This window comes from Chiloscyllium plagiosum, chromosome 7 (genome assembly GCF_004010195.1).
Source record: "Chiloscyllium plagiosum isolate BGI_BamShark_2017 chromosome 7, ASM401019v2, whole genome shotgun sequence".
NCBI classification, from domain to species: Eukaryota; Metazoa; Chordata; class Chondrichthyes; order Orectolobiformes; family Hemiscylliidae; genus Chiloscyllium; species Chiloscyllium plagiosum.
Genome location: NC_057716.1, coordinates 26,479,599 through 26,491,745, shown reverse-complemented (window position 1 = coordinate 26,491,745; position 12,147 = coordinate 26,479,599). Strand labels below are relative to the sequence as shown.

At 42.4% G+C, this 12,147-nt stretch overlaps 1 protein-coding gene across 5 annotated transcripts in view; it reads right to left on the bottom strand.

The window, feature by feature from the left end:
- Window positions 1-12,147, bottom strand: part of LOC122551426 (partitioning defective 3 homolog B-like) — a 979,113-nt gene that overhangs the window by 200,070 nt on the left and 766,896 nt on the right. Inside the window, exon 21 of one of the 5 annotated variants that reach the window (XM_043693312.1) lies at window positions 9,559-10,053. The exons of the other annotated variants lie outside the window; for them this stretch is intronic. Coding sequence (XP_043549247.1) covers window positions 10,035-10,053 — 19 coding nt within the window. The 3' untranslated portion in view covers window positions 9,559-10,034. Of the gene's footprint in view, window positions 1-9,558; window positions 10,054-12,147 lie in introns of those variants that run through there. 5 annotated transcript variants of the gene reach the window in all.

The following is a 12,147-nucleotide window of genomic DNA, read 5'->3' as shown; positions in this document are numbered from 1 at the left end:
ATAACTCCATCAACCTTCGTGTCATCGGTAAACTTACTAACCTAACCTTCCACTTCCTCATCCAAGTCATTTATAAAAAAAACACAAAGAGGTCCCAGGACAGATCTCTGTGGAACACCACTGATCACCGAGCTCCAGGCTGAATACTTTCCATCTACTACTACCCTCTGTCTTCTATGGACCAGCCAATTCTGTATCCAGACAGCCAAATTTCCCTGTAACCCATGCCTCCTTACTTTCTGAATGAGCCTACATGGGGAACCTTATCAAACTAAAATCCATGTACACCACATCCACTGTTCTACCTTCACCAATGTGTTTTGTCACATCCTCAAAGAATTCAATAAGATTTGTGAGACAAGACTTGTCCCTCATAAAGACATGCTGACTATCTCTGATCAAACTGTGGTTTTTCAAGTAATCATAAATCCTGTATCTCAGAATCTTCTCCAATAATTTGTCCACCAATGTAAGACTGACTGGTCTATAATTCCCAAGATTATCCCTATTCCCTTTCTTGAACAAGGAAATAACATTTGCCACCCTCTAATCATCTGGCACTACTCAGGTGGACAGCGAGGATGCAAAGATCATTGCCGAAGGCGCAAGAATCTCTTCCCTCACTTCCTGTAGCAACTTTGGATATATCCCATCTGACCCAGGGGACTTATCTGTCCTTATATTTTTCAGAATTTTCAGAACATCCTCCTTCTTAACATCAACCTGTTCGAACATAAAAGCTTGTCTTACACTGTCCTCACAAACATCAAGCACAGGTTGCCATTCTGAAGATGACCTCCTTATTACAAATGTCTGCCTTCTATTATGTAATCCCCAGCCATGCTAATATACTACCCGACAAATAGGCTCTTGTCTCATTAAGCAGTCTTAAAGTATATTGCATTAACTGATTCCACTTTATCTATCTTGGTTACGATCCCATTTAGGAGTTCTAATAAATTTGTCATGATTTCCCAATTGTGAAGCCGATGCTGACTCTGTTTGACCATATTATGTATTTCTAAGTGTTCTGCTGTTGCATCCTTTATAATAGACTCTAACATTTAATCTTAGACGTTAAGCTAATCGATCTATACTTACATTGTTGTTGAATTTTTGAAGAAGGGTGTTACATCAGCAGTTTTCCAATCCTCTAGAACTTCTCCAGAATCAAAGGATTCCTGGAGGTTTACTAACAGTGCATCTACTATCTCTATAGCTACTTTCTTTTAATGTCCTATCCCATCCATAGTATCGCATCAGGTCCAAATGACTAGTTGGCCTTTAGCTCCATTAGCTACTATAGCACTTTTCTCTTGTGATAATTATTATCACAGAATACCCACATTGAGGAAACAGGCCCTTCAGCCCAAGCCCACACTGACCCTCTGAAGAGTAACCCACCCAGACCCATTCCCCTACCCTATTACTTGACATTTATCCTGACTAATGCACCTTACCTACACATCTCTGAACACTATGGGAAATTTAGCATAGCCAATTCACCTAACCTTTGGACTGTGGGAGAAAACCGAAGCACGCGGAGGAAACCCACACAGACACGGGCAGAATGTGCAAATTCCACACAGAGAGTCGCCCGACGTTGGCATCGAACCCAGGTCCCAAGCACTGTGAGGCAGCAGTGCTAATCACTGAGCCACTGTGCTGCCCCATATATATTATATTTATCCCTTACTCCACTTTTGCTCAATTATTTAATGCTTTTGGAGTGTTATTAATTATTCAAGCATGAAGATTGATACAAAGTATATACAGAGGAATCTCGATTATCTGAATATCAATTATCCGAATTTCGGATTATCCGAAGAAGATCTCAAGGTCCCAATAGAAACGTTACATCAAAGAGGTGTTTCAACACTGATCGCGTCTTTTGTTTACAATGATTAAAAATGAACTTGGCTTATTGAAATGCTACAGAGTACAGTCCTGGGCATCAATGGGAGCCCAGGCGCCATCTCCAAATGACTGACCTTCCACTGTCCCTCGCTCTCTCAGACTTTCCCTGGAGTTCTACACAGGGGTGTACCCTAAACCTCCTTTCTCCACATAATCGCTCCGACACTGTCCTATACAGGCAAAGGTGGAACCTGTCAAAAAGTTTTTGTGTGTGTGTGTCTGCGCGCTATATTGAGACACCCCCCCCCCCCCACCCAAAAGGCAGCAGCAGTCTTACTATTGGTGTCCAATCCACATGGCTGGAGAGGGGTGTGGGAGGGTGGACAGCAGCTCACGGAGGGCAGGGTAGCTGGGTCGGATGGAGGGGCGGTTGGACGGGGTGGGGGGCAGGGTAGACGGGGTTGGAGGCACGGACAAGGGTGGCAGACGTGGTTGGGAGGCGGGAGCTCTTGCGCAGTTTGCCGCTGTCTAGTGTCCTGAACGGGGAGCGGACTGCAGGTCCCCTACACACAAGTGCGTGTCTGCTCAGAAACAAACTCTGAGACAGAGAGAGGGAGCAAGGCAGGCAGAGTGAGGAAAAACAAAACTTCAGAAAACTCCAAGCCCCAGAGGAGAGGCATTGAATCAATTAACTGAATAATCAATTATCCAAACGAAATACTGCCCGACCATCGCTTTCGGATAATCGAGGTTCCTCTGAAATCCACTCCACTGCCTTTTCCTGGTTCGCCATTACTATTTCTCCAGCCTCGTTCTCTGAAGGGCCTAGATTCATTTTGATCTCTCTCTTATTTTTGATATATTTAAAGAAACTCTTGCATTTCCCGTAAATAGTACTTTGTGGCTTATTTTCTTCCTTATTATTATAGTTTTGGACATCATGACTTGGTTTTGAGAAACTTTCCCAATCCTCTGGCTACCACTAATCCTTGCCACATCAAATGCTTTTTTTCTTTCAAATTGATATTATTCTTAACTTGCCTGGTAAACAACAGCTGATTTATTGACTTTTTCAAATTCTTTTTTCATCACTGGGATATATAACTGCTGTGAGCCATGAACCATTTTCTTAAATGTCTGCCCTTGTTCTTCAACCTTTTTTTTCCGACTTAACTCCTTTCACAGTCCACTCCAGCCAACTCTGCCTTAATTCAGAATTTATTACCCTGTCCCTAGATGTCCTTGAGAAATTAGGTTGAGGTCTCTTCTTGAACCCCTGCAGTCCACGCGCTGCAGGTAGACTCACAATACTGTTATGGAAAAAATTACAGTATTTTGACCCAGCAACGGTGAAGGAATAGTGATATATTTCCAAGTCAGGATGGTGAGAGGCTTGGAGGGGAACTTGCAAGTGGTGTTCCAATGCATCTGGTGCCCTTGTCATTCTAGATGGAAGTGTTGTTGTTTTGGAAGGTGCTGTCTAAGAATATTTGGAAAGTTTCTGTAGTTCATCTTGCAAATAGCACATACTCCTGCTATTGAATTTCAGTGCTGGAGGGAGTGGAAGGTTGTAGATGTGATGCCGATCAAATGGGCTGCTTTATCCTGGACGTTGTCAAGTTTGACGAGTGTTAGATTAAATTACTTACTTATAGATTACTTACAGCGTGGAAACAGGCCCTTCGGCCCAACAAGTCCACACCGACCCGCTGAAGCACAACCCACCCAGCCCCATTCCCCTTCATTTACCCTTTCACCTATCACTACGGGCAATTTAGCACGGCCAATTCACCTAACCTGCACATTTTTGGATTGTGGGAGGAAACTGGAGCATCCGGAGGAAACCCACGCAGACACGGGGAGAATGTGCAAACTCCACAAAGAGAGTCGCCTGAGGCGGGAATTGAATCCGAGTCTCTGGTGCTGTGAGACCGCAGTGCTAACCACTGTGCCACCCACTGCCATAGTGCTGGCCATGTGTTGTTGGAGATACACTCATTTTGGGCAGGTAGGGAACATTCCATTACATTCCTGACTTGTAGATGTTGGACAGACTTTGGGGGAGTCAGGTGGTGAGTTACTCACTGCAGTATTCTTAGCCTCTGCTCTTGTAGCCATTTATGTGGCAAATCCAGTTCAGTTTCTGGTCAATGGTAACTCTCAGGATGCTGATAATGGGGAATTTAGTAATGGTCATGCCACTGAATGTCAAGGGATGATAGTCATTGTCTGATCTGTGTTGTGCAAATGTTACTTGAAATCTATTAGCCCAAGCCTGGATATTACCCAGAGTTTGTTGCATTTGAACGCAGATTGCTTTAATATCTGAGGAATTGTGAATGGTGCTGAACATTGCACAATCATTGGCAAACATCCTCATTTCTAACCTTATGATGATGGGAAGGTCATTGATGAAGCAGCTGAAGATGCTTGGGTCAAGGACATTATTCTGAGGAATTCCACCTAATGCTTCTAACTACCACACCCATCTTCCTATGTGTCAGGTATGACTTCAACTAGTGGAGAGTTTGCCCTCTGATTCCTGTTTTGCAGGGGCTTCTTGATGTCACACTCAGTTAAATGCGGCTTTGATGTTAAGGGCTGTCACTCACATCTCACCCCTGGGATTCAGCTCTTTTGTCCATTTTGAACCAAGACTGTAATGATTTGATACGATTTATTATTTTCACATGTACTGAGATACAGTGAAAAATATTGCAATGGGCGCCATCCAGCCAAATTATATCTTACAATAGGTACATCAGAGTAATAGAACAGAATGCAGAATATAGTGTTACAGCTACAGAGATGCTGCAAAGAAAGATCAACTCTAATATTAGAGAAGTCCATTCATAAGTCTGATAACAGTAGGGAAGAAACTGTTCTTAAACTGGTACGCGTATTCAAACTTTTGTATCTTCTACCTGATGGAAGAGGGTGGAAGAACTATAACTGGGATGGGAGGGGCCTTTGATTATGCTGACTGCTTTCCTGAAGCAATGGGAAGTGTAAATGGAGTCAATGGAAGGAAGGTTGGTTATGGGGTTGGACTGGGCTGCATTCACAACTCTCTGCAATTTCTTACCGTCTTGAGCACAGCAGTTACCATACCAAGCTATGATGCATCTGGATAGGATGCTTTCTATGGTTCATCCTTAAAAATTGTTAAGAATCATGGTGGACATCCCAAATTTCCTTACCCTTCTGAGGAAGTAGAGGCATTATTGTGTGCTTTCATGACAGTAGCATTGACCACGATAGATAGTTGGTGAAACTTACTCCTCGAAACTTGAAGCTCTCAACCATCTCCACCTCAGCAACATTTATACAGACAGGGGCACGTCCTCTACTCCACTTCCTGAAGTCGATGACCAGCTCCTTCATTTTGTTGACGTTTTGACTTTACACCATGCCACGGAGCTGTCTAACCCCTTTGTGTACAGTCTTATCATTGTTTGCGATCTGACCCACTACCCACATGTAAATTGAGCTACAGTTGAATTTGGGCACACAGTCATGACTGTCTAAGGGGTACATTAAGGGGCTGAGTACAAAGCCCTATGGGGCACTGGTTTTGAACCCTGAGCTAAAATCAGTAAATAGGAATCTGACATAGGAGTCCTTACTATCTAGGTGTTCTAGGGATGATTGTAGGGCCAGGGAGATAGTGTCCTCTACGCACCTATTGCAGTGTTAGGTGAATTGTGGATCAGAGCAATCTGGGAGCCTGAGTTGATGTGTGCTATTACTAACTTCTCGAAGCACCTTATAATGATGGATGTCAGAGACTCTGAGCCGAAGTCATTAAGGTATGTTGCCTGATTTTCCTTTGGCACCGGGATGACAGTGGTCTTCTTGAAGCAGATAGGAACCCCACACTGTAGTAAAGAGAAGTTAAAGGTATCTGCAAATAATCCCACCAGCTGTCCGTGCAGGATCTGAATGCAGGGCCAGGTACTCCATCTGGGACAGTCACTTTCCATGGGTTCGCCCTCAAGATTTGACATCTGCGGTGGTGACTATGGGCAATGGTGCACCAGAGGCTGTAGAGGCAGGTAACATCATTTCATTGGCCCTCTGTAAAAATTAGCATTTAATGGACTGAGCTCATCGGAGAGGGAAGCACTGTTGTCAGTGATTTTACTTAACTTCACCTTGTAGCTAGTTACATCATGTAAACCTTGCCACAGTTGACATGTTGCCTGGGAGAAAGTGAAGACTGCAGAGGCTGGAGATTAGGGTCAAGATTAGAGTGGTGCTGGAAAAGCACAGCAGGTCAGGCAGCATCTGAGGAGCAGGAAAATCGACATTTCAGACAAACCCCTTCATCAGGAATGAGGCTTCCAGCCTCAGGGGTGGAGAGGGTGGGGCTGGGGAGAAGGTAGCTCAGAGTGCAATAGGTGGATGGAGGAAGGGGTAATGGTGATAGGGCGGATAGGAGGGTGGAGCGGATAGGTGGGAAGGAAGATTGACAGGTGGGACAGGTCATGAGGATGGTGCTGAGCTGGGAGTTTGGAACTGGGGTAAAGTGGGTGGAGGGGAAATGAGGAAACTCGTGAAAGCTTAGACTTGGCATCCCTGATGGATTTACGACGATGATACCTAGATTTCCTGTATAGGCCAGGGTCACATGACTTGAATGCCTCAGACCTGGACTTCAGTAGAGAGGTCAAGAGCTGATTGAACCTGCGGAACCCAAATTGGGCATCATTGACCAGGCTTTTGCGAATCATGTGCTGCTTGATAGCACTATTGATGACACCTTCCATCAGTTTACTTATTATCGAGAGTAGGTTGACTGGGGCAGTATATAGCTGGGTTGGATTTGTCCTGCTTTTGGTGTACAGGACAATCTTTCACATGTCAGGTAGATACCATATTGTAACTTGGCTGGAACAGCTAGGGGTGCAGCAAAATTTGGAGCACAAGTCTTCAGTACTGTTGTCCAAACCCACAGCTTTTGTAGTATCCATTACCTTCAACTGTTTCTTGGTATTAAGTGGACTGAATCAAATTTGTTGAAGACTGGCATCTAAGATGTTGGAGACTGCTGGAGGAAGCCAAGATGAAAGATGGCTAGAGACCTGTGGCTGAAGATTGTTGTGAATATTTCAGCCTTATCTTTTGCACGGATGTGCTGGTCTCTTCCATTATTGACAATGGGAATATTGTGGAGCTTCCTCCTCCAGTGTGTTGTTTAATTGTCCACCACCATTCATGACAGGATATGACACTCAGTAGCTTCTTTCCCCAATTGTGCTGTGCATGTTGAATTGGTTTGTTTTATGATGCTGGCTTTTATTACTAGACAGATCAGACCCAGACTGAAATCGGACTTGAGAAACCTTTGTCGCAATCCCCACTCTCGTCCATGCATCTTGCAAGAGCCTAGGGACAAAATGTTGGACGGTTGCAGGGGTCAAGACTCATCAAATGATCACACCTGGAATCCACACCTGTCTCAACTGTAGTCATACCCTCCTGTACCTGATCACAGCCTGGGTTTGAATGACCTCATCTGACGGACGTAGCTGCCCTCTGGAGCAAAGTGTCCAGGTAGCTTTTGCCTTCCCAGACGTAGTACAATATCTGCAAGCTTGAACTCCAGATCCTCAGCTCTCATCTGAAGCCCCTCAAGCCGCAAACACTTACGACACATATATTTGCCCTGGATCACCTTGGTACCCATCAGCTCTCACATGCTGATGCAGCAATTTATCACTCATCTACCATCATTATCAGAATTTATTTCATTTAAACTTTTTACTTACTCTCATATCCCTGCTCTTTATATCTGAAAGATCATCACTTCCATCACTTTATTGTGATTTTTTCAAGACATGAGTGACAATCATATATTTAACAAGCTACTTTTACGAAAAAGGCTAGAGACCCAAACAAAAATCGAAGGCCTTAAATTTTACTTTAAAGAATAGAAATACTCACCAATCCTACTCACTGATCAACTACTTTCCTCGCAGTCACATCAGCTGTAGCTCGTGATGTCACTTTACTGCTGATCTCACTCTTGGTAAGTCTCTAAATCCATGCCTTTTAACCACTCTCACTCACCTTTCACTCTGAAGACTTTTTCTTGCTATAAATCTTGGTTAAAATACCTCTTTCGCCCTCTGCACTGAATTTCCACTTTGAACTACAGTCCCAGATGTACTCACAGCCATTCTCTGGATCTTACCTTAAACAAGCACAGTCTACCTTAACATTAACAAAGCTCGGCAATTAATTGTCAGACATCATTAACTCATGTATTCTTCACAACAATACCTCTATTGATCAGAATACATTAAACAACTCTCCCCATTGCTACAGTTGATTTCTTTTTATTTTGGTATTCTTGTACATTATTGAAGAATGTGATGCTGGAAAAGCACAGCCGGTCAGGCAGCATCCGAGAGCAGGAACGTCAACATTTCGAGCATAAGCTCTTCATCAGGAATGAAGAGCACAGAATAGGAACTAATCCCTTTGTTATACCATCGCTGTCACTATCCTGATGAAACTCTCCTCAAAATGTCAACTCTCCTGCTCCTCAGATGCTGCCTGACTGGCTGTGCTTTTCCAGCACCACACTCTTCGACTCTGATCTCCAGCATCTGCAGTCCTCACTTCTTCTCATTTTTGTACGTTATCCTGATCAATTGCAATACCAACAGCTTCTTCAGAAATGTGTTCTTTTTCATGAATTTGCGTAAAATGCTAAGTATCTTTTTAAAAACAGAATCATCCCATTGAACCACAGAAAAATTACAGCTCAGACAGGAACCTTTTAAACCTCATATCTGCACTAGTTGATAAAAACCAGCCAGCCATTCTTATCCCACTTTTTACTGTGACCTTTCCCATAGACTGCTAGCAGCAGTGCAATGGAGATTGCTCTTCAATTGTCGGAGATTCTGGGGCAAACCTGGAAGCATTGCAACCTTACCTGGTATTCTTCTATCCGTTGTGCTAACACTGCATGAACCAAAATAGCAGCTCCAGGTTTCCCACCAGCTGAGAGAAAATACCTGTTCAGTTTGCTTGCCACTTGACTGAAGACCCAATCATCTGCTCCTCCTTTATACCTGCTAGAAATGGCTCCACTGGTTGTGCACTGACATAAATCCAAAGAAAGGCAGACCTCAATTTATATAGCATCTTTCACAATCACAGGATGAGCAAAGCACATTAAGCAGTTTTAAAGTGTTGTCACTGCTGTAATTGTAGGAAATGCATCAGCCAATCTGTACATAGCAAAGTCTCACAAACAGCAGTGAGATAATGACCAAATTATTTGATTCCCTTTATCATGTAGACGGAGTGGTTGGACTTGCCAGGACCCTGGAAAGGAATCTCTGCTTTTCAGAAGTAATGCTATGGCATAGGTCTTGCCCCATCAATTTATCATCCTATTCCTTTCTCCCACATGTGTTTATACAGTCTGCCCTGAGATGCATTTATGCTATATCCACCTCAACCATTGCACGTGGTAATGAGCTCTACATTCTCACTTATTTGTCAAACAACTCCTTATTCACTTCTGCTAATCCCAGTGAGCCAAACACTTCTAATTCTCAATGTGCAAAATTTCCACTTCAGGAACACCACTCTGTAACTCAAGTGTAAAATGCTCTCAGATCATGTGCATTTAATTTAATTTACTGTACAGAGTCAACCTCACAGTCACCTTACTTACATACACATAAAAATAATTTCATTGTCATATTGACATGAAAACAAATTTGTTGGAACATCAAATATAGCTTTACGGTAAAAGCAGCTCATCCTATTAATTGCAAAATAATACATATATTCTTCCTGTCAGTCACAAAATTGTGTGCTTAGTAACCATAACTGGCATGTTAGAAAAAAATCAAGGGAATCACATAGGATACTGCATGACAATTTATCATAATGCAAAACGTAAACATTAAACAGGAAATCACCTGAACAAGTTCTTTAGCAAAGATTGTAATTGCAAATGAATTTTTCCAACCATGGGACAGGTTTCCTCTAGATGAATTGCAAGCAAAGTTGTAAACATATTTCTGATTTTATTACAAGGAGTTGAGAGTGATAGTCTTTCCCACCATGAATTAATTGAACTTCATTCTCAATTTGAAATAAACACAATCCTAATCTAACTTTTAAACAAACACAGAGCATACTGGAGAAACTCAGGAGGTTTGACAGCACCTGTGGAGAAAAACAGAGTTAACATTTAGAGTTTGATCTGAGCTTTCTGCCAATTGTGTTGCTATCTCTGTTGTGAAAAATTATTTGCATATAAAGTAAAATGTTTGACAGTTTATTTAAGGAAACATAACTACCCCAGAACCTCCAAAAAAATGCTTGATTGATATAGATTTGAAATGTAATTATTGTTTTAACGTACGAAACACAGCAGTCAACTTACACACAACACTGACCAACACACAACAATGTGATTATCATGTTAAAGTTACGTTGATTAAGGGTCGGTATTGGCCAGTACACTGGGATAATTCTTCAGTACAGTATCTTGGGATTGTTCACATTTACCCATGTTTATTACCTCATCCAAAAGGCTGCACTTTCAACAGTGCAGTACTCCTTCAGTATTCTACTGCTGCTACTGCACAAGGTCTTAGTGAGACCACACCTCGAATACTATAGTACAGCTTTGGTCCCCTTTTCTGAGGAGGAATGTAATTGCATTGGAGGCAGTTCAGAGGAGATTCACAAGATTGTCTGCAGAGGTGAGTTGCTTGTTTTATGAAGAGAAATTGAGCAGTTTAGGTCAGTACTCATTTCAGTTGCATGACAGCACAATCTTTTGCTATAAATTCAGTGTCTTATGAACTCTTCCAAAGCTACCCGATAGGAGCAGCGCTCCAAAAGCTACCGCTTCCAAATAAACCTGTTGGACTATAACCTGGTGTTGTGTGATTTTTAACTTTGAGTTTAAGTTTAGAGGAATTGCAGTACATAAGATGCTAAAAGGGACTGACAAAGTAGATGTAGGAAGAATGTTTCCCCTTGTGAAACAATCTAGAATGAGAGGTCATAGTTTTAGGATAAGGGTTAGCAGATTTAAACGAGATGAGGACAAGTTATTTCTTTCAAGGTGTCATAAATGAATGGAATTCCCTACCTCAGAATGTGGTAGGTGCTGGGACATTGAATAAATTGAAGGAGGAGGAGATAGATAGATTTTTAATTAGTAACGGATTGAAACATTCTACAGAGTGGGCAAGAAAGTGGCATTGAGGCCAAGGTGAGGTCAGCCTTGATCATATCAAATGCCAGAGCAGGCTCAAGGGGCCGACTCTTGCTCCTGTATCTTATGTACACTGGATTGTGTGATTTAATTTTAATTCACAAGTGGGATTCAAACCCACAAACCTCAGATTCAGGAGCATGCACACTACCAACTGAGCCACAGCTGCCAACAACCAACTTGGACAAGTTTTGAACATTCATTATAAAACTTCTTGGAGATGAGAAGGAAGGCTACTGCACACTGCAGGATCACCAGAGGAGAGTCAGTATATGATATAACCTCCAAGAATATGCACAGGATTGGCAATCCAACTTGAGACTTATTGTTGGCAGAGTAGTTCAGCAGGAGAATCAGACACATGTCTGACCACAATCCATGAAAATCAAAGCACAGGGTTATAAATAATAAAGTGAGAGCTTTTAATAATAATCTTCCCATCAGTGCAATGCTTATTGAATAAGCTTGACAATTGGCCCAAGCATTTCCTATTGAATATTTAATACACTACAATACAACTATACAAAATTAACTTTCTTTTCCTTCTATGGCTGAAGTCAGCCTCAGAAAGGACAGGATTCAGAGCTCTGGATGTAAAAAAAAGTAGCAATTGATTTGGTGTAAATGCGTATTTGCATGACTATTTACACTCTAGTTTCAAGGGCACTTCAGGACAGGACTCAATTTTGTTTCATACTTTGAAGCTTCAGGCCACTCTATCTTGGGCACAGCCAAAGTGATGAAAATCAGTGCACCAGAGAGCAACCCAGCCTCGTACAAGGTCATACTGATCAGGAGGAGGAGGTTGGTGCGTGGTGAAGGGGGTCCCAGAGGAACTGTGATCCAAAAATGTGAGGGATGTACAAAACTGAGCCAGAGCAGGAATTTCAAAGTCAAAGTTTAATCTTCGAAAGAACAAGTACAACTTCTGAGACTTTCCAGGTCCGAATTGATTTACACACTCCATATCCCTAAAAATTGCCACGCAGCTTTTGTAGTAGACAAGGCATTGGTCACCCCCAAACTTAAAA